Below are 23,770 nucleotides of genomic sequence, written 5' to 3'. Positions count from 1 at the left end.
TTGCTGCAAACAGTGGGTGTGATGAATGCTGTTTTCTGAGGGGGGGGGGGGGGGGGGGGGGGGGGGGGGTTCCATAAAACGGAAAGTCACACTCTCCTTTATCTTTCCCACGTTGAATCCATACGGCTCTTTCATGAATCCTATCACTCCTGTGTCATGTGGCAGTAGAAAAGACGCTGCTTTTAACATTTGTTTTAACTTGCCTGGAGTGCAAAGACAACAAGTACCAGAAAGTTAGAAAGCACCACAGGACAGTATTAGAAAGTTAATTCAGTATGCTTCTCTTATTCTCGGGTTTGTCAGCGGGTCTGACACTAATCTGAACTGCTCTGACAGAGACGACCGCACACTGTGGAACTCCAACAAAGTTAAAACTGACATTTACAATCAGCTCTAAATAGTATTTGACCCAAGTCTGCATTCTGCCTCAACTGAGTTCGCTCAGGTGAGTCTTAATGCGCGACGTTTCCATCAATACAATATCAAGTTTTTAAATTGAACCACACAGATGTAACAAAGGCCGGTGTAAAAGGTGATCCTCTTATGAACATCTTACAGGTATTTTTATTGGATCAAGGAACGGACTTTTTTGCTGATAAGTAAAAAAACTTTGCATTTTTTGCTTGACGTGGAAGTGGCTGGAAAAGATGAAGGACAATGAATGCGGTGTCTCCCTTGGATTTATACTGTATGTGTGGCTTCTAAGAAGCTGTCATAGCTGAGACACTGTTGTGAGGACACCATTTCTTTTGTTGCTGATAAGATAACTTGGGTGTGCGGTGACTCACCGTCTGCTTGGTCTGGCCTTTCTGTGGTTTGCTGTAGGGGCTGTATTTAGGTTTGGCTGGTTTACCTGCTGCTCGGTCTTTATGACGCCGACTGCTGATGTGCTGAAAAAGAGGCAGAAAACAAATTTCAAATGAAGCTGCGAGGTTTTAGTCACACTAAACTGTAGATTTCATCATGTCACTTAGCTGCAGACTGACAGAAACTGTGGGAAGTTCATTGCTGGTTTAAGTGTATGCGGGTTGTTGAAAATATGATTATTTTCGAACATTCTCTTTTAGCAGTGGATAAGATTAGTTATGAGTTCACACAAAAGGGTGCATCATCTGCAAATAATGGCACCAGGTACGTGTTTATTGGGTTTATTATCACAAACATAAAAGCTGTTTTTAAATATCTAACCCAAGTTTCATGGTGATCTGCCTGAGATCCTGTGTTTTCCTCCAGAAAACAATGTAAATAAAAAGTTGCAGATAGACAGTGATGCCCTATAGATTTCCGTTGCTGTACCTCGGGCCTCAGACTCGATGCCATTTCAGAGTAGATAGCTTATCATTTGCTGAGGTGGAAACCTGACCAACAGCGAAGGAGGGGGGCAGGACTAAAAATATACCACCAATCTCAAGATGAAAAATATTACAGCTTTAAAGGTTTCGGTGTGACCGGAGCCACCCATGGTGAAAATGACTGCTGTTATAGCTCTGCAAGTTACAGTGCAGTAGAGGACATTTACTTACAGTATACATTATGTTTCCATATTAAATAAGTATGTAATGTCGAGAATGTAAAATGAGAAAATATAATAAAGACAAAAGGAAACCAGTGGATCTGAACAAACAAGAATCTCAAATGGTACGTATACGGCAAAACTCTGAAACCAATAAATAATTCAGTGTGAGTACATGTTTAGAACCAAAGACAGATTTCTGGCTGTGTCTAAATTTCACAAGTCCTTGCAGTGGATTTAACAATCACACTTTTCGTCTGGTTTCAAGGCGTAGCTGAAATTTGCCATGCTGGATTCTTTTCAAAGAGAATCGCTGCTGTTCAGAAGTGCTCAGCAAAAGTCCCAGCATGAAAAATTCATACAAAGCCCCGTCTATTTTCAGTCAGCAATCTCAAGGTTAGCTCGAACACAACCGAGTGGTTTTTCAAGTATTGTACAAGAAATTCCCCTTCACGACAAAATGATCAGCAGCTACAAGATATTTGGAGCACCCCAAAGCACCAACCTCGATGCACTTTTCTAGTTTTCAGCCGAAGCCACACTGAGGAAAGATCAAAAACAAATCAGATTATTTTCATCTTTCCTCTACATCCCAGCCTGATGCGAACCTAATTTCGTGTAAGAATTCTCGTTTGTGTTCACGGCAGATAAATCAGTTTAACTAGGTAGGCTGTCAAAAATGAGCAGCAGAGAATCTGAATTTCCTGCTGCAGAGCCAACCTGTCATCAGTCTAAATACTCCGACCAACTAGGCCAACTAGAGGATCCTTGTGCTCAGTGCGAGTCAAAGTGTGTTGCAGTCCAATCGTCTCACCTGTTTTAGCTGAGTCTCTGAGTTGACATGCACATCGCACGTCTCACAGTAAAACGTTTTGTTCTGCAGGCCCGTTGATGATTTAGTCGATGTAGCCAGTTTGCTTTTGACTCCCGGCCGAGGGAAGGACTTGATGGAGCCCACGCCGCTCCTGGCCTCAAGCATCGTCTTGTGTTTTGTACCTGCAGGTTCGAAAAGTCCGGTCAGTATTTGAACTTAATCTACTGACGCCACCTGAAGAAAAGCTGAGGGGTTAAATTATCCGGCGACATGTTGCACTGATGCAAAAATTATACATTTGATGTGCGTTTTGTCACATCTGGAGTGAAGCAACAGGCTGGGATTGAAAACAGAACATCAGAACTAATCCCCAACCCTCCTCACACACTGATGAAACACCCGTGGAGACAAACAGCATATTGTTACAGGACAGAGCTAAAGAATAGAAAAGTGCTCACAGAATTGGCCTGTGAGACAGCAAATAATTCATGATGCAATTCCAGTATGTGAGGGGAAAAATAACTGCTCCAACACAGACTCAAGGATGGAACCAGTGAACCATACTGATGTATCAATGATCCAGTTATAGCACAGTACCTGGCACCGAATGTGTCGGAGGCTCCACAGTGGGTATCAGCAGCTCAATCCCTGAGCCTGTTGTCATTTGTTGCCTGTGATTTTGTCTTTTGTCAAAAAAGTGTGAGGCTTCTCTACAGAAGACCAAAATAACTTAATAACTTAATCACAACTTTACCACTACTGTCCTGAAAAGAGAAGAAACCACACAGTCGGACGCAGATCATCAGGCTTGATGCCATTAATATAGCACATGAACATTCGCCTTTGCCCGGTTAGTGCTGTCAATCATTAATCATGCGAAATTCGAAACAGTTGAGTTATTTTGGTTGTGTGTGTGAGTGTGTGTGTGGGTTTGTAGGTAAACTGTGAAATGTAGTTTTTTACCAAAAGTGGGTTTAACTTTTACACTTGGTGTCAGTATTTTACATGATTAATTTAAATGCATCACTACGAGTTGATTTGGGTTATTAAGTTATACAGCAGAAAAATATAAAAACACATTCAGTAACAAAAAGCAGCATCGGGTCAAAATTACTATTGTTGTTGTTTAAAATCAAGATTGGAACATGCTCTGAAATAAATTAAAAATGTGTGTGTGTGTGTGTTTACTTATCCCAAAGACATTATTTATTGCCACTTTTTATTGCAATTCCACAGCTGTTTGTTAAATTTGGTCACGACTCCTCCTTTCTGCATGAAAGTTTAAAATTGTGCCAAAAGGAACTATTAATGAATATGAAAGAAACATTTTAATGCACACAGACACACACACACACACACACAGATACACTGTATGTTATAGGGACTGCATACCTCAAGGAGTTAAATAAAAATTCCAAACTATTGAGACATAAATTGTGTATTGCGATATATATTGTATGTATTGCTGTATATTTACAGGCACAGCCCTAAACTGATAATGAGGAGAACAGTTATTTTTCATGCCCAGGTGAATATGTGCAGAGGGTGACCAACAGAGCGCCACCAACAGGTGCCTTTTTGGCAGTTTTTTTGTTTTTTTTTCCCTTTCGGCTTATCCCGTGAGTTCAGGGTCGCTACAGCGGGTCATTGTTCGCATGTTGGGACTGTTTTTTTTTTTTGTTTTTTTTTACGCCGGATGCCCTGATTGTTTCTACTGGGTTTGGACCGGCACTGCACAACTGGGGAGGGGAAAGGGCTGTTGGGGGTTCAGTGTCTTGCCCAGAGACACTTCTGTCGGACCGGGACCGGGAATCGAACCACTGACCCTGTGGTCTGTGGACGACTGCCTTACCAACTGAGCTACAGCCGAAGTTGGAGTAAGAGGTGGCAAATGTTAAAACAGAATCAAAGCACCGTTGAGAAAATTTCATGCATTTTAATTTAGCGTGAGAACCGGTTTTTGAACAGAACTTGTATCACTTAAAACACTGTCTTGTCTTCTTGCATATCTGGGGTTTCAGCCCCTGCACTTCTCCTCTGGTGAAAGGAGATGGAATATTTTGCTTAGATGACAGGATACTGCCGAGACGCTGGAGGAAAAAACATCCACCCACATGTCACGAATGAGCTACAACAATGGCCTCACACTCTCGACTGAACAAGCCTGATCAATACGAGTTCACACGAGACCCCTTTCACTGCGGCCTCTGCGAATCTGAGGTCAGTTGCATAATTCCAATATAACGAGAATCTGTTGTGCGCATGTTTTTTCCTCTGATGCATGTTTGTCACACATGGTTCCCTGTATGTGACTCAGTTCTGTCGATCAAACATTTAATAAAATTGCCATATAAAAAAGAAACGATGGTATAAGGTAAAACAGTGGGACAGTTCTCCATGAAGCTCGGATTGAAGAAAATGACTCAGAGTAGTTTGTGGGTGGGTGTGTGTGTGTGTGTGTGTGTGTGTGTGTGTGAGAGAGAGGATATGACAGTGATTCAGAATTCAATTTCAGCTTTTGAAAGCGAGGATGTCTCATAACAGTTGATCAAACCTGGATAAAGTGTTCCTATGGAAACCGCCGATAACCCATCTCGCCCCCTCCCTCATTGTGATTTTCAGGCCTGACAGTGATTTTGGTAGACAGTCAATCTACCTAAACAAAGCTGAGAAACAACATTTAAACACTGCTGCTCTCTGACTGTAGAAACCCGACACATTTCGACACAACAAAGCATGACTCACTTCAACACTGATACAGATGTGTGTTTGTCGTGGAAATTGATAGTTGCAGACAATAAGCTGTGTGACGTTTATGACACTTTCATGTTTTGTAAGATTTTTGAAGCTTAAAAAAAAAAAAAAAAATCACCAGAAGCAAAAAGCTATTGTTAGGCTACAAACGAACTCCACCACGGTCACATAACTTCCACGTCACCACAACCAAACTTCCAATTTGTTACCTGAATTGATTTAAACCCCCCACTGCAAAAGCCTTTCTTCTTATAGTGACCCGGATGTAAAGATGGATGAGTGGGTATGTCACTCCCCCCACTCCACACGATGCTGTTTATTGTAGCTCTGCAGTCTCATTTAGCCACTTGTTAGGAGGCACCTTTTTCTTCACATGTGCAGAAGCTCAAACATGACACAAGTGATTTTTTTCATGAATTTTATTTTGGAGAATAAAACGTGAAAAGCTTTTTTACTTTGTGTTAACTACAGAGCTTATTTTAGGCTTTAGCAGGTTTTAGGACTCATTCCTACACCACTCAGTTATGAGCTTTGGCTCTTATTGCTTTTACCAGTGAGAACATTTTCTCCACCAAATGTTCCTGTCAAATAAATATGGACTAGACTGAAACCTTTCCGTTATCCAGAGCATCACATTTAATTACTTTACATTGAATACTCAGTGGAGTACTTGTACTTTTTGTACTTTAAGTGACTTATAGAGTTTGTTGAACTACTTCTTCCACCTAAACACCACCACCAAGGTTAGAGAAAGGTTGTGGTCTCTAACCTTAACCAAAGTTCTTTGGTTTCCTAAACTAAACCACACACTGGACTCTGTTTACTGCCCTTCTTTCCATTCGCATTCAGTTTTTGAATTATGGTTTCATAATCCATCATACAAAATGAAGCCGGTATGTTATTTTTAGAAAAAAGGTTTGAAGTGTTGAAATAAACCTACGTCCTCTGTGCAAACACCTTTGTAATTCTGAATTATTCCAAACACAACTTTAACCAGATGCCACTTACCGCTGTTGTGAGCCTCCAGCTGTGACGCCGAGTTAACCGCCACCTTGCAGAGCGAGCAGTACAGAAGACGTCGCGCTTTCTCCTCCTCTGTTTCCGTATCTGCCTCTGCCTCGGGTTCGGCCTCGGGCTCCAGGTCTGGTTCTAAGGGTGAGCTGAGTTTGGCCGGCCTCTCGTCCCCTCCAGCAGCTGAGGTAGTCTCTTGGGCTGTGGTTGGCGTTGCGTGTGGGAATATTTGTGAGGCCACAGGTGCCGGCGTTGGTGTTGTCGCCAAGGAGGCCAAAGGTTGTGCCAGTCTGAGCACGGGGGACGGCAGAGACCCTGCTCCAGGGACACCATCTGTGGAGACAAATGAAGTACTTTTCAGTGCACATAAAGTTAAGATTCCGCAAATGAGAAAAAAACATTTTATATTGTGTAAGTGTATCCCTGGATGAACATTTTACTTCAAACCACCTCCAGACCCTGATGAAAAACCATTAAGAACTGAAGTGAAGACAACATTATAAGCCTACAAACATTTTGCTACAATGCATCAAAGCCATTACTAAGCAAATTAATGGCCGCTCTACAGGATCGGGCAGCTCATTTTCTAAATTAGGCAGAGCCTGTATGGTTTAGAAACAAATCACACCACATTGTTCTGCTACAAAAGTCTGAGAGACAGGATGGTGCTTTAACTATTAAATGTTAAATCTCCATTAGCCAACAAAGCGAATGAAACATCTTTCACAAAACAGACAGGCAATGAAGACCGATAATGGTCCCAAAATCCTGTTTCAATTAGGACAGGAAATACCACAAACTATTTTATACCCCGATGCTTCAGCACTAACATATGCAGAGTGCAGCTTCCCAGAGAAACACCCTGAACACTGCACACTAAGAGAATTCTTCATAATTCTCCGAATCTTTATTTGGTCGGAAACTTCCAGGTGTAGGGGGATCGATCTACTTAAAAAAGGGCGACTTCACCAGTTTCCAATTTGATTTCTCTGATTACGGTTTAAGAGAACATGTGCACAAATGGCAAAAATGTCCCTATTTCTAAAAAGTTTAAAACCCTAAAGAAGTTGCTCTTTATGTTTATTTAAATTTAAATTGTTATAATTAAGACTTGCCAGATCTTATCAAACTCCTCTCCAGACAAAGACTAAAGAAAAAGATCTAAAACCATATCGTAACATTTTACAATGTTTCTGCTGCAACAATCGGTAGCTTTCCGAACAAAAGTCACATCAACACACAGTAACTACAGCCAAGCAAACATAATTAGCGAACAGAATTAATACACTTCATAAAACACTTAACAAAACAAACAAATTAAGTAGCTAAAAAAATATGATATAAATCTAACTACAAAATAAATGTGGAGTAATGAGAAAAATGTCTCGAGTAAATGTGCATAATTACTTCCAACCTCTGGTAAATAATAAGTTCAATAAGGACAATGAGTACACAGGCTAAAACACTGAAGCGTTTCACAAAATGACCTCATTACATTTCGAAGCAGAACAAGAGAGTTTTCCTTCCAAGATCAACACAAGCCTGTGAGGTAGCACAGCAATTAATACTCAATCAGACTCAGTGGGTCACACTTGACCTTCTAGACCTTCTTGTCTTTGTCTAGACAAGTAGCACTTAATTATAGGTACACACATATATATATGTATATGTGACGATAAAAACTGCTCCAAGTCCTAAAGGTGGGTTATTTTTTCGTTATTGAATTCTGTGCGACGCAGGCACATATGAAGCCAATGCAATTTCATGTCAGTGAGTGGAGTGAGAGTGGACAGCGCTGCTAAATAACAGGGCCTCTAATCCACTGCCTTGCACATGAGATCCCATTAACATGTTGCACGCATGCTGTGAGAAGTGTCTGATATTTTCAGGGAAACAAAAGACAGCAGTGGATCAATATATTTGACTCAAAAAACAACAGCGCGGCGCGTCAGTGTGTTTGAGTCGCGCAGGACTGCTGCTACATTTACAAAAATGAAATTGTGCCTTGGCAGCACCACCTAATCGATGCCAGTGCCTCTGAGTTCGCTGCACTCCAGTGTCACAGAATGAAGATCAGCCAGGCAGGAGAGCAAATCAATAGTGAATTATGTCATGCTATTTTTGTGAGCCATTATATATGGTCCTTATTTATCCGAGCGGAGGTGTCAGAGGTTGGCGCCCTCTTAAAACCGCTCGAAGTTACGTTGTCACAGGTTCGTCATACATGTAAAAAAAACAAACAAAAAAAAAACATCAGAGGTGGGAGGTATGTTTCTGTTATGACCTGCGGTAAAAGAAGCGCACACACACACACACACACACATCTTTTCCATGAGAGGAGCTGCTGGTGAAAGCGATTTACTCAAGCTGAGGTGTTAAACGGCATCCAGGGAGTGTGGTTGTTTTACTGCTCGTCTGACACTGTGGATGAAAGCTTCAACTAAATGCTTCAAATGTATGTAAATGTATGCAATGTGGGCTTTCTTTTAGTATTTCAGAGTCTGCGAGCATCCAATCCATTAACCTTTAAAATGGGCTTGGGGCACATTTATACTTGTTGTAATACTCTCCTCTTACAGTTGACTGACTCCAACTGTATAATTTACACTTTTATGCAACTCGCTGCCTGTTGTGAATGCAGATGTAAAGTAATGAACAGGAACAGGTGGTAGATAAATGTACGAGGAAAAAAAAGGAGGACGTCTGCACTGAAATGGAGTCAGATAAATCTATAAGGTTTTGCTTTGACAATATGTATCAGAACCCAAAAAACCCTATTTTCCTTATTTTCAGCCGGGTTGATTGAAAGGGCAGCAACAAATTAACTTTTGGCATAATGTTACATACGTGAACCATCAAGTTTGCCATGAAAACGAAAGATGAGACACAAAATTTAAATATTCTCTGACTCAGACTTCTCATGTCCTGGGTCATATCTTGAATTTTTTTCGTGAGAAGGACAGACATGGAAATGATTTAAAAAGGTTATAAAACTCAAATCAAAAATAATTCTACCGCGAAAAAAACATTCCCCTCATTTATTTGTATGTGGTGACCAAAACTACGACCTTAACGACCCCACTACCCACTTTCACCTCAACAATAAACACGGAGTAGAATTATCATCTTTCTGACAGTTTTAACCTAAAAACAGAGAAATCATATTATGCCTGATCGTATATATAAACTATTGTTAATATAAAATATAAAAATATAAAAATCCATTTTATTTACTTAAAGTGATTTGCTCAGTTCTATTGGTGCTTCTCTGTTCAGCCACATCCTGCAGCTCTTCTTTGGGGATCCAGAGTCTTTCGAAGGCCAGATGGGATGTCTAATCCCTTCAGCGCTTGTCTCTGGGGTCTCCCTCTACTTGCAGTGCCTCCATCAAGGAGACATCCTAATCAGACGTGTGAACCACCTTAACCGACTACTTTAAAGTGGGCTTTCACACCAAAAGTGCAAGTTCAGCATTACACAGGCTATTGGTCCAAAGATGCTGTGCTGTCTTTAGCAGCTGTGGAACATATAACTTCAATCCTACAACACCTCCCAGTGAGACTTTGGCATTGATGGGAGGCCGAGTTGAACCGGAAATAAGTAACCTAATTCTACACTTTACACTATTTTACGCTATCGGCTTTTATCCCAAGCTCAAAAACAGTAACTGAGGTAACAGTAACTTAAATTTTTTCTCTTCTTCTTCTTCTTCTTAAATTTAGAGCTTCTCAACTCTGGTACAGACTCATGTACAGCACTGAACCATCTGCTTCCAATCCAAGGCTCAAAACCCATTTTCAAACACCAACCTGAGCCAAGGAATTCATTTAAAGGGTGACTTCACTCATAATGAACTCGCTTCTCTTGGTACTAGTTTGAGTAGTACATGTAACCGAATGCCATAAAACGTCCAACTGATTTCCCTATATTAAAAAATCTCTGTACTTGGAGCTGAAAAACGCCTCCAGATGGCATCACTTGGAGGAAACTTCAGTTCAGAGCATGTCATCTCGTTGCTTATACCACGGTCAACCTGCTTCTCCCAAACTCCACCAGAGGACATTTTCGGCCAGAAGCAGAGAAATATTTTAATATAGAGAAGTCAGAGGGACGTTTAAAAGCATTGATGAACATTTACAGCCTAAAGCACTAAACTAAAGCATGTTAAAAAACTAAATCAGTTAAAAACAATCTCCTTTGTTAAAATCTTCAAATCATACATGTCTTAGTCATGAGCAGAGTATTAAAACGGGGCCCCAGGGCACAGACAAATAAAAGGGCCCCTATCCCTTTGTTCCCATTCAGTAATTGAAAAATAAAGATCACATTAGTTTTTTGGGGGGGTGGGATTGCAACTGGCGGCCTTCTGCATCCTAACCTTCCTGCCGGTTCCTCCCGGGCTCGGGACCGGCACCAAGGTGGCCCTTGGTGGCTGGACGAGGCCGCACCTGTTGGGGTGGGATTTGAACCCACGGCCTAATGCATCCCATTGATGTCAGACTATACTGTTCTCCATCTCTGCCACCATGATACATGATTCTCCCACTGATGACCTATTCATGCAGATATGCACAACTAAGAAAATCACGCTTTTATATTTTAGACTAATTTGTTCGGTGTGTTGGTGAAACTGCATTGAGCACCTGTGATTATTCTCATTTCACTCTGTCGGTGTTGATGCTGCAGTTCTTATTTTGCTGACCACCACTCCTGACAGGACCTGTCCATTGCATTATAAGGTGACCTTAAGCAAGGGCGCCTATTGATTACTGTTACCAGCAGAGGATTAAAAGTTTCTGGTGCAGTGTGGTGAACCTGCGCCTTATTCAGCTCTGCCTGTGTCTGTGTATCGGCAGACGCCCGTGGACTAATCAAAAGAAGAACATTGGGCATGAAAAGGCCATTATTCCAGGCTGTTACACTCAATAGTCAGACTGGAACATTTATTTAAAGTCTGTGGACTCGACTTGAAATGAGGAACACTGACTCCCATTATTAGTTGTACCTAATTTATGTTCTGTTTAATTTGAGCTGAGGCTGAATAAGCTACGGGCAAAAGCCAGAAAATCTGCCCAATTTGTCCAATCTATATACACTAAAGACTGCTGCTCTCGGATTTAACAAGATCACAGTGGTTTTGGTACAAGAAAGAAGACATGGATTTGATTTTTACATTTTAATCATTAAACATCAGCCTTAGAAAATGAAAACGTACTGTTTCTTTTTGTTTGTGTTCCTTTCCATATCACGATCATTAGTTGTTATCAAAGCCTGAATTATCAGCCATCAGCCAACCAAAGTGTGGCTTTACCAGTTCCCACCAAGCTCAGGCCCATTACCGTAAGAACAACAATTAATCTTTGAACCACTTATGATGTGGCTGACCTTGTCACTTCTGATGAATAATGTTTTTGCCACAAACAGAGTGGCAGCGACCTCTTTGCTCCCCGCAATTAACCACCACCTACTCCCATTCTGCTGTGGTGCGCCTGGCATCAAAACAACCCGAAATCACGGCGATTAACTCGCTCAAACTCATCGCGCTCACCAGTGACCAGAAAGCTGCCATCACACCTGCTTCTCTGGGCAGCTTTTCAACGCCGGGGTCACCGTACGGACTGTGATTCCCGAAAAAAGTGCAGGGAAAGATTTGGCGTTTGTGTGAGCCAGGAATTCTGCGTCTGTGAGCCGTCATTTGTTTCTGCTTTTTGGCTGGTGCTCATACTGTGAGAGATGTTAAATAAATTCATCTTTAAGGGCTAATCAGAGGTTCTCTGGTGTTGCTTGGGGAGTCACTTTGGTGTCCAGTTGTTTTAGCTGTGCTTCATTTTTGTCCTTCATTTATCACCAGCTGGGGAACATAATCTGCATCAGTTGTGCTCCACACAATCTCTCTCTGGCACAGCATAACTCAGCTTTATCACAGTGGTTTAAAAAGCAAACACAACACATCACACAGACTCCTATATCTTAAGTTGTCTGTAACACCAGTAGAAAAAAAGTAAATGACTGTGACAAAGTGACGTGCTCCTATTGGGAAAGGCTGCATGGTGATATTATTAAGGAACACGTCTCAGAAAACATTTTAGCAACAGACTGGTTTGCTCTGATATCAAGAGTGTGAAGATCAATATCATTTTCATCTTTGTGAATCCAGAGAGATGGGTCTATGATTTGTTTGGCACAACTTAAAAGACTGGAAGCAGAGTGAAATAGCTAGACTCCAAAAGAGGAAACACAAGCTTTCCAACGCTTCTAATATTATTCTTCACCTTGGAAACAGTCGTTTGACTTCACATTGAGCCAGCATGGTGCACACACTCACTTTGCCTCACTGATGATCAGCTATGAGCTCTAACAATAACTCTGTAAGAAAACAATGTCTCATTTTCTATTTCTGCTTAAGTTCTCTTTTTTTTTTTTTGCCAAAGTTGCATTGATCCCATTCTCACATCTGTGAGGTAGTTATGAAGCATGAAGCCGGAGTCAGGAGAACATCGGCTTTGCCTTATGCAACTTATTGTAAAACGTTTTTGCGTAGAGATTAAACACCATATAGTATCAAAATGGCGGCTCCATCCATCCACCCCGATTGTGCAACCAAAGCTATTTGTAATAATAACGGAGAAGCCACTTCGGACTCCGAGGCTTCCGGTGTTGGTTTGTTGACTTCTGTAGATTCCACCTAACACCTTATTCTTCAACGTTTGTGTAATAAATTGTGATTTTGCTATGTTTTAACAGCAAATACAATCTGACTGACTGTGTTAATGTTTTACTAGAGTGGTTAAATTATCAGCACACTTAAACAACGCTCCCCTGATCCCCCTCCACTCTCTCCCACATCACTACAGCTTTTTTAAAGAGCAACTTTTAAGGCATTTTTTTAAGCTTATCTGTTCTCTCCTGGAACATGTCTATTCACACCCTGTTGACAGAGCCAGTGTCCTGCACACATTGATAAGGCAATAAACGAATTGATACGAATGATAAATAACTAGAAAGGTTCTGTCTATATCTGTATGACCGAGCCTTGTTGGTGAGCCCCATGTGAAGTCATGCAAGTATTTGCCCTTGTGTCAGGGTGAAACCATCTACCACGGTGTCATTAAAGAGCCATTTACCGTTGGAAGGGCAGGTGATTAAAGTGTACTTCAGCTGGCCTAGGACGCCCTGCACTCTGGGAAGCCTCCAGTAATCCATATCCCCAGTCACTGTGACCTAACTGGCTCTGCAAGGCCCAGTTAAGAACTCAATCCCCTCTCATTAATGGAGGTAATGAGTGTGATCAATCTAAAGTTGGTATGGGCAAGTCGGGCCTGACAGCAAAGTAGAAGGAGGGATGGAAAGGGGGGAAAAAATGGAGGCGATCGAGGCCAGGTAAAAGAAAGGAGAAGACACAAGAACAAAAGAAGATAGACTTGGAAGACAGAGAAAGTTAAATGAAAGTGAAGGCGGGGGGGGGGGGGGGGGGGGGGGGGGAAGCAAAGTTGAACAACAGTGAAACATCAAATGTGTGAAAGAAGGAGAGAGAAAGGGGAGAGGGGAGGGGAAGGGATGTTGGGAAGGTGAGAGGAAAGGCACAACATTAAAAAAAGGGTAATCGACTATTGGACACAATTAAAGAGAGAAATTGAGAGGGTGGGAGTGGTAAAGGTAACAAAGGCAGAGAGAATGCAGAGAAAAGGAGATCGGGACAGGTGGCGTGACCCTTCCAGACAGGACACCGCCTCTTTTCTTTCCTCCGTTTGTTCATCAGCCTCTCCCGACTCTCCCCTGAGATTAGCTTTGGCGATAGTAGAGAAACGCCACTCTGAAATCCTTCCACTCTACTTAGGCTTTCAGACAATCACAAGCTCCCCGGAGATCTGATTACCTTTCTCAATGAAGCTGGATTAGGCTCTTTAATTAAAATGATTGGGCCTTATTAAATGCTGTCACAACTTAAAGGACAGAAATCCCTCATGGCTCTTGAGTTCTGTCAAATTTCATTCAATGCCTGTGTTTTTTTTTTTTCTTTTTTTTCTTTTTCTTTTTTCTTTTTACCTCCTCTCCTGTCAGTAGTCGAAGTGAGTAAATGAGAAAAGAGTCACGGTTGAATATTCCTAGATTAAAAGATTGATCAGGTGATTAATTTACATTCACGCCTAAGTGTGCACCAATGCTAGCGATTACATGATTGTGTTGAAGGGGGGAAAAGTGATATTATTGCCTATGTTTCAAAGAAGCAGGCGTTCACTGATTTGAATTCTCTTGGATTTATCTCTTTCCCGCAAATAATCTGAACCTTAATTCTGTTTTTGCAGCTCCACGTCGGCATCTAAAAGCCCTACAGATGAGAACACTTGCAGCACTGTGCAGGTACGATGCCGTTCTGATCTTACAGCCGTCACGTTGGCTGCCTGTCTGTGACGCCTCTCGCTCTCTGGGAGGGCTTTTTCCGATTCGGTGCATATGCGGGGGAGACTTACTATAGGCACAAAAGCAGTGGTTTGGGTGAAGCAGGGAAGGCGTCAGCTGCCGATGGGGACATGAGGAAGGAGACTGTGGATGGAAAAAGCCTGAGCTAGCCTCCTGCCTCCCTGCAGCCTGCTCTATTGTACAGCTGCTGTCAGTGCTGGCATGGCTCCCCTGACAATCTGCTCTTTAATAGCTAATATCAGGGTACATTTCCTCAGGCACTGAACTGGAACTGAGAGATGGCAGGCTGTGCTGTGGGCATTTCTCTCTCTCTTTGCCTTTCTCGCTCTACCTCGACTCTCCCTGGCGGTGTGAAGACACACAAGCGCGCACACACAGGCGGCCGCTGAGTCATCTGACTAATCTATAGCATCTCGCCGTGTCCAGCCGTCCGCACATTTCGGAAAACACACAAGTTCCACGATGAGGCAAAGAACACTGATGCGCGGTGCATTTTATGATACCCACTCCGTGATTACTCGCCTCCACGAGGCTCATTATGTCTCGACGATGCACTTGTGTGAAACCAATCCGAGCAAATGGACTTAATGTATGAAACCTGAATGAATTGCTTCAGTCCAAAGTGAATTTATGACATTACACCGTGTGAAAAGCTGTTTAAAAGCTCGTTTAGTGTTTTTGAGCTAAGTTTCGGAGCACTTTACCACAAAAAAATATTCCACAAAAGTAACACAATTTCACAATTTTTAAAGCACCAGTATGGAGGTGAACCTGTTTTTAATTTTGTTCAGTGTATCACTACAAAATAACAGCTGGCACTGTTAATGAAACAACTATCTTTAATTAACTGTGGAGCTCTCGTTATGAAACCCCTTTAACTGTAAATGATGCATTCAGGCGTATTTCTAAAACAAAAATCAGAAACCATGTTTTATCGCTCCCAGCATGGGCATCATATACTTATTACAAAGCAAATATGCCTCAATGCTTGATTCTAGATCAAAACAAAGCCACTGAAAACCCACTCTGCAAAAGCAAACACAGCTCTGCCTCCCTGTTGTTTTCTGCCTCCTCTCACTGTGGCCATTACTCTTCCCTGAGCTCAGCTTTTCATTAGCATGAGTTTGGTGCCACTGATAAACCGTCAAATACTTCAGCCTTGCAGATAATGCAGCATTTACCCTCCTCGACAATTAATTCTTCTGACATCTGAGCACATTAATATTCATTACCCAGTGCCACTTGTGACAAACTGCCGCCCCCGCACGCTGTAGATACGATAGTCAGATCGTGTGTGCTGGTGCTTTTTCTAAGGGCACTGAAATGATTAATAGCCATTTGTCTGTTGCGTTATGACGGCTTGTTGTTTAAGATCTCTGAGGTCTGTGCTTGCGTATAATGTGTTTACAGCTTTTACAAGGCCTGAGTGTATGTTCAGAGTCAGGGTTGTATGGAGTTCATTACTGATGGGTGTTTCAGTGCTGCTACAGTGGGAGGAGGTCACTGTCTGACCCTTTCAAAAACCTTTACTTTTTAGCCTAGTAGTCATTTGGAGAGATTAGACTTACTGTAATTTCCCCTTTATGCAGCTTTTAAGAAAAAAATCGTCTCATCTGACATATATCTTTAGAATCTATTAGAATTTAAACGTCTGGAAGTTTGATTTATCCTCACTTGGCTAAACAGCTGAGCATAGATTGAGTAAGACTATTGTGATGGAAAATCATGCTCGTAAACCCCCTCATACATTTGCCATGACATACCTTTTCCTCTCTTAAATTAATGCTACATGTCCACTGGAAAATGCCATAAAACAACACTCACATTGACCACGTGTGCAGCACTTTTCCTCGTCTGCATGCTGACTTTAACGCCACTGGAGGGACGGAACCCTATTCCTCCAAAACCAACTCCCTCATTTCGATGTCAGGGGTGGGAAGCTGTATTTAACGCATCAGTCCAGGTGTTTAGTGGTGGCTGCCAAGGCCATAACATATGACTCACATTATTTTCACGCTCATCAAACCATTCAGTTAGGCCTCTCGTTTACTGATTTGCAGGGGACGAGGGAACCCGAATGGTGTCAGCACAGGACGCCCTCATTGTAGGGGTCAATCATGCACGTGTCCGCTTGTTGAGAATATAATGAAATGTCTCATCTGACCATCACTTTTTTTCCACATCTCTATAGAGGCTTTAGTTTTCGCACCACTAAACACTCAAAAGTTAATTCGTCTCCGAAATGAATGGTGTACGCACTGCAACTCTGTAGAACAGAGTAAGACATATTGTGTGGAGCTGGTGTTTTTTTGCGGTTGGCTAATTGGCTAATTTGTGTAGTTGTGTTTGCTTGATGTGCGGCTGAGTAAATGAAGTGTTAGTATTTGATCAAGGTCATGCTGGTTGGTGGAGTTGTACTGGAGTACATTATGTTAATAGGTGGTTCAAATATTGTCCCTCTCAGTCATTTTCAATAGGGTGGCCAAAACATTAGAACCCCCACTTTGACCTCAATAATAAACACACGGTAGAATTATCATCTTTCTGACAGTTTCTACGTAAAAACCGAGAAATCATATTGAAATTACAAAAGCAGAATTCACGACCAAACTGCTGTATTGGATTTCATTAGACAGGTGTACCTAATGAAGTGGCCAGTGAGTGCACCTCCATCCATGAGGAGGGATCGAACTGTGACAGCTATTTACTGCAATGGCCTTTTCCTTTAATTCTTCATCTGGACCGCATGTTTGTATGTTTTTCATTGCTCAGCGGGGAAAACCTGATGCAAGTTTCAACTTAAACGACTCTAACTTTGGAACTTTGGAGCCTCTTGTTAACTTTAAATAAACTTTGGACTCATCAAGGACTGTGGATTTTGTTCCGCATCACTTATTATGGAGACAGGAACAAATATTAATGACCAGTGAGAAGAGAAGAAATGATTACAACAAGCAAAACAGCTCAATGATCAAATTGTTTTAAGACAAACTAGATTAAACCCTGAACTTATCTTTAATCAAGCGAGCAAAGAAACTATTCAGGGGCACAGGATCTTTAGCAGAAGTTCAAATGTAAAAAAATGAATAATATGACAGAAGCTTGTTAAAATGTTAAACTTGTGTTCAGCTAATCAAGTCTTTGATATATTTAGACATTATCAAGACATTAGAAAATCTTGTATAAAAATACACACTATAATGTGACCGTAATGTTTTTAGACACTTTCAAGAAATCTATCCTGAGTTGTTTTTTTTTTTTTTACTCCTGTAGTTTATAATTTCACATTTTTAAAGTCTGTTTATATTCCATAATATCATTTTTTCCTAGCGACTGTTTCATTTCATACGGACACGTTTCGTAACAGAGCCATTTCTGTGACAAATAACTGTTGCTTTGGTCTGAATAAGGACGCAGCTGATCACATCACTGGGTCTGCCTTGTTTGTCTTGACTGACTTAAAGACACCTGGTGATGACAAGTGGAACAATAATATAAATGGTAATTGGGGAAAATGATGATGTGAAATGAAAACAGACTTTGGAAAACAGTTGGAAAGTAAAACTGTGTTGGAATCAAATGTAAATGCTGTCCAATAAAGTCTGTCATTTTGAAAAGAAGCTCATAATCATAAGCTGAGGTACAAGCATTTATTTCACTATTTTGCGGGCTTCTGAACATGGAATGAACATTACAGAGTGATAAAAAACACACTCAGCAGCATTTCATTTCTTCCTAAATACTGTAATTTGGAAGGTTTATTGGTATTATTTAATAGTAAAAGATCAAAACATAAATCTGGACCAAATACTTTGATATTCAGCTCCTGTCAAATCCTATCCCGCTCAAAAACTGCACAAGATGTGATACTTTTAAAAGGGCCAAGTTATAAACTTTCTGGAGTTGTAACTTTAAAAATGCATAAACGTTTTCACAACCGCTGCTGCTTAAGACGTGGAGACCTCCAAGATGGCTGCCAAAGTTTGCATTACATCACCAGAGTGAAAGCTGCCTTACGGTAAATGTCGACCAAAGCTTCTGTGCAAATTGCTCCACTTAATGGTTTGATTTTTGTACATCAGCTTAGTGAATTTGTGGGATGTGAGGCAGCACGCTGCCAGGTGTAAAGCTCCCAATACAACATAAAGACTAACATATGGCCTGTGTTAGGTAAAGCTAATAAAGTTAAGGGCTTGATAATTCTTTAATGAAGAAAAGCATTATTAAAGCATCGCAAAACCCGGGCATGTGCTAGAGCTACAGTACCTAACCAGACATCACAATCGTTACGTGGCTGTGCTCTCACCTCACCCGACCTTTAAGCTTCAAGTGTGAAAAGGTCCCACTTGGCAAATACGTCCTGACAATGTGCTCTTAATTTAAACATTTGTGGAATATTGGACGAACACAACGGCAGAGGCAGAATTAATCCCAGAGCGTGCCGGTTCAATGTGTTTCCAATTCTTTTAAGAACTCCTATTGTTACAGTTAAAAGGGGAAGAATTTCATTGGGCCAATTTCATGTCATAATAACAGGCAGCTTAAGGAATATTACAGTGGAGGAGGCAGAGAGGGCAGAGCTCCTCAGCAAAAGCCATTTAAAATACTCTGCATTTGCTTTCTGTTAGTGCTGGAAGTTAAAGTTAGTTTCCGTTCACTTTATCAACGGGATTTTAAGGAGTTAAAGAAGAATCTTTTTTTTTTTCGTCAGACACCTGGCCGAGATAACTGGATATATAAAAAAGCCACCTGGCTGCAACGTGTTAGCACACAACAGCGTGCACCAGCAAAGTGTAATTAAAATGGGATCACGGGCAAATTCAAAGTACAAATTCAATTTCAGTATTGGAGGGATGAGGTTTGGAGTGCAGAAGAAGCAATGCTTTGGCAAAGCGCCATCCTGGTGAAGGCTTCAGTATGTTTGTAATTAACAGAGTCCATGCAACAAGTCTTCCAGCTACATCTAGAGGTAGAAATGTCGAGCTGCTCGGAGTAGCAACTCACAAACTCCGAACTGTGACTTGTGAAAATCACAATAATGGCAAAAGCGTTCGAGCAGCCTGAGAGCATTCGTGGTGCTCTGCTTGCATGTATGCCGAGAAAAATGACAGCATGAAAGGAAAAGGGCTTGATGAGGTATTGTTCCACACGCGTGGCCAATCAATGCGTAAATGGGCTCGACTGTTGGATTATCGGCTCTGTTCAATTGTTGGACACAACCCCTGTTGATTCTGGCATTTTAGTGGCACTCGCGCTGAAAACAGCAAGGGGCCGTGTTGGTGGAGACACGTTTCTTCAGTTTCTCTCAAGGCACTGAAATGTAACACTCGCATAACAGCCTTGTGCCTTTCAAGTCTTGTCGGATGCTGAAAGGGGCCTAGAAGTTATTGGTGTCAATAATTTATCATTTAGTTGTAAATTCTTTACCTCATTGCTACTGTACCTAAAGCACTTTGCAATGTTTCCTGACATTCACATATTCTTACACGTCCTCATACGAATAACAGTGGCTGCCGAACGAGTGCAGGATGCTGACCCTGTGTCTGGCCTCAAGACATTACAACTCGTGGACATTTACTCTTCAGGACGGCTTCATTAGCCACCACACCATCATTAGGCAGTCTAATTGCTATTGACCCCACTTCCAGATCATGTTGAAACCTCTTCCTTATGAATTACTGTAGTTGACTTGCTGATCGTAAAAGAATAAATGACTGTATCTAACATAAGTTATTTTGGCAGGAGAGAGAGAGAGACAGACAGCTGAGCGACTGAAGCCTCTCTTTCGGAGTATAACAACGTGCTCAAACAGCCCGTTTGAATAACCTTGATTTTCAGTTTGCTTCTCTTTGTGATTTGGTGCCAGTGCACAGGTGGGAGAAGAGGAACAAACAGGGGGGAGGGTTTATTCAGATGAAGCAACACAAGGCAAGTTGTTGATATTGAACAGATGTCACAGAACCACTTCTTTCTGAAGCAACACCACTCAGAATAAAAATTTGCCATTAAATTGTTTAGAGAAGCCACTGTGGTCGTTCTTGGTCTTAATTGTTGTGTTCATTGAAGTCCTGCAGCATCTGCAGACAGCACAGCACATACGGTATCTACAACAGGCAGTGATAGGACAGAGTGCAATGTCATTATGACTGTGTCCACTGAGTCCAGGCCTCTATAAAAAAAACTTGGTATGCTGTCTGTTGTGCAGGAGATGCTGTGTGTCATGAGCTCTTTTCCAACAGTCGCAGTTCACATTTTAATCTCGAAATGCTTTTCCCCACAAATATGATGCTCTGCTGCCATCCATGCATTAGCTATGCGTTGCAGAAAAAGTTTAAATAGAAAGGAGACAGCGTTTTCATGATCATTCATATCCATATACTTGATGATGCCACAAAAGGGCCCCCTGGCAATGAGAGGCCCTATATGGCCTTATTAATTTCTCCAACCTTAACATAGCTTGAGGTCATTTGTCTAACTAGGTGGTGGGTACCTGCTGTAGAACTCTCAGTGCATGGAGAACATCATAAATAAAGTTTCATGGTTTCATATATTTTGAATAGAATTTTGCAGCAGTTGCAACCAGGCAGATTATTCTTGCAAAGGGTAGATTTTTTATCTCTATCTATCTATTATTTATTATTATTATAATATAGTATAATATAATTATTGTTACTGACTATATGCAGTTAAAAAATTGTGGAAAGATATATTTGACATTACTGACATTGAACAAACACTTTACTTTAAACACACTGTTAGCCTACTACTAATACACATTTTATAATTTCCAAAAAGTTTTCAATTTTAAAATGAAAACCTTTTGCAAATGCTTCACCCCTGCATGAACCGTTTGAAGCAGCGTCGCCATGTACGGAGGCAGGCGCCTGTTGAAATTGCGTGACACCACAAAAAAAGTGGATTACAAAGGAGCCAAAAATAGCTGCCAGTTTCACACTTGTTTTTCTGCTCTAAACGCTCAGAAACACAGGATTTAAACTGTGCAAACACAGTGGTTTGGCAAAAACCTACTAGTATCATTAGTGAACAAAAAAGCTCCGCAGGATTGTATGGATTTGATAAGATGTCACATTGTGTTGCGGCACATGCTCAACCAGGTTCAATTATTTTTGCAGGACAACTGTGCATTTTATCGCCTGCTTCACCAATGGAATTGCTCCCATATAGACGTGAATGAGGGAGCCACAGTGCTGCTATCTCTCCGAATGCTGCCCCTGTTGATCAAAGCGGCACTTTATTTCAAGCCTACTGAGGTCCTACCCCATCCTTCCTTTGTCAGACAGCCCTGTGTGTCCCGCAAAGATCTCCTGAATACAAATTCAATATATGAGCACCAACCTTTGGCAAACCAGCCAACACAGGGCTAATATAATCAACAGTGAGTCCATCCAACTCTTAAAGTGATTGCACGTTAGGTGCTTCGGGTTCGTTCTCTGCAGAAGAGCAGCTGAATGAGGGAAACAACAAAGGACATGTGTTAGGGAACGTGTAGCAGGCATCAACATACAAACCTTTCATGTCTGTGTTATTGGGGCTCTGCAAGGTGTTGATGCCTTTGGCAATCTCCTGGTTGGTGGTTTCCTTAGTGACCACCGAGCTTTTGAGCTTACTCTTCGGAGCGTCCAGGGCTTTTAGCTTCTTGGCATGTTTGGTACCCTTGTAGTGGGCCAAGGCCTGGCTCTGTGAGGAGAACAAATAACAGGCTCGATTTAACGCTGGAAATGCAGCTAAACGCAGGGCCAGGATGAAATGAAAGGTGAAAATTAGACAGACACAGTCAGAGTCAATGAAGCAGACTAAACATAATTAGCAGTGGAGAGTTGACATGTCTTGTAGTTCAGCAAAAGAATGTTAGTATGTGATTGTTTCTGCCACCTTTTCAGAAAACATAAAAAAATGATTCATACCCCCAGGTAACATGTAGGAATAATGCGTGTGCTCTAGTTTTAATACAGCATTTTTTAATTTGAAGTCTTATTTTTGTCAGAAGAGATAAAAACTAAATCAACCTACGTATTTATATATTGATAGATTGAAACTATAAATAGAGATAATGAAATGACCGCAGAGACTAAATCGGAGGCTCATTTCATTTCATTAATAATAATTATACCTGGATTTGATTGATTGGGAAATTTCTGTGTCCTGGGAAGTTTAATTTATACAGTCGGCACGTGGTTTAAAGTCTGAACACGTAGTGCCACCGAGATTCACCTTCACAACAGATTCGTCTGGGCTCAGGGAAGTGGGACATATGCAAAGACTTTGAGCTGTCCTTGTTTACCTCTGCACACCTCCTTGCCTACCTTGCCTGTGGCAGGATGGAAGGAATCAGGAGGGACGCATTTGCCTCTCGGAATAAATAAGTGCACCAACCGCACAAACCCGGAAGACATTTGTAAGCATCTATATTTATGGGCCACCGTGGGGATATTCACTAAAGACTGCTGGGACAAAGAGAGCGTTCTAGGTAATATGCCGACATTATCAAATAAGCAAACAGTGTTCCTGCTCCTAATTGTTAGTCTCCGTTGCTTAAGCAGTTGACAGAGTATTGTAATTATGAGAAGAATGACACGATTCCCTGAAACCCCTTTAAAAATTACGCTTTGAAAATTGAATTACAGCATCACACTGGCTGTTAAAAGAGGACGAGGTGGAAAATGTGTGTGTGTGTGTGTGTGTGTGTGTGTGTGTTTTAATGTATTTTAATTGGCCGCCAATTAAAATATTGCCTAACTGGGTGTAATGTAGTCACAATATTGATTGTCAACGTTGGATAACTATCTGAGCAGATGTGTTTGTGTGAAAAGTTAATAGAATGAAAGACATAAAGAGGTTTCATTTTATCAGCTGCAAAAGTTGCCAGAAATTGGTACTGTAGTTCAATAACTTTGTTGCTAAATTATCGGCTGAAGTGTGTTTCTTTCATCCTAGAAAACAGTTTCACATGAGGCATCCGTTTTTCAAACAGAACGCACATCTTGTTCAGACAAGAAACTATTCATTTTAAACCACATTCATCATTCTCCAGGTACGAAAGACATAACTTATCTTTTGACACAAAACTCGGGTAATATGAATGGGTGTTTAACGTGACTACGGCAATAATTCATCTTTCATTAGGGCAATGAAGTGGAAAAATTGCCTGTAATCCAAGTCTGACACATGCATGATTAAGACTAGGAAGCAAACCATTTGTTTTTCTTCCAGGTGCTCCGTGAGGAGGCAAAAGACAT

The 23,770-nt window shown here is 41.3% G+C and overlaps 1 protein-coding gene across 4 annotated transcripts in view; it reads right to left on the bottom strand.

Annotated features, from left to right (window-relative positions):
* Nucleotides 1–23,770, bottom strand: part of znf385d (zinc finger protein 385D) — a 70,935-nt gene that overhangs the window by 3,856 nt on the left and 43,309 nt on the right. For 2 of the 4 annotated variants that reach the window (XM_067509164.1, XM_067509165.1), the window contains exons 4-7: nt 22,043–22,211; nt 6,090–6,425; nt 2,328–2,509; nt 789–890 (exon numbers count right to left, since the gene is read on the bottom strand). In XM_067509164.1, the coding sequence (XP_067365265.1) occupies nt 789–890; nt 2,328–2,509; nt 6,090–6,425; nt 22,043–22,211 (789 nt within the window). The remainder of the gene's footprint in view (nt 1–788; nt 891–2,327; nt 2,510–6,089; nt 6,426–22,042; nt 22,212–23,770) is intronic. The other 2 variants (XM_067509166.1, XM_067509167.1) reach the window with 1 other exon arrangement.

This window comes from Channa argus, chromosome 7, assembly GCF_033026475.1.
Source record: "Channa argus isolate prfri chromosome 7, Channa argus male v1.0, whole genome shotgun sequence".
Classification (NCBI taxonomy): Eukaryota; Metazoa; Chordata; class Actinopteri; order Anabantiformes; family Channidae; genus Channa; species Channa argus.
The sequence above is the reverse complement of the archived record's forward strand: the minus strand, read 5'-3'. Positions and strand labels throughout refer to the sequence as shown.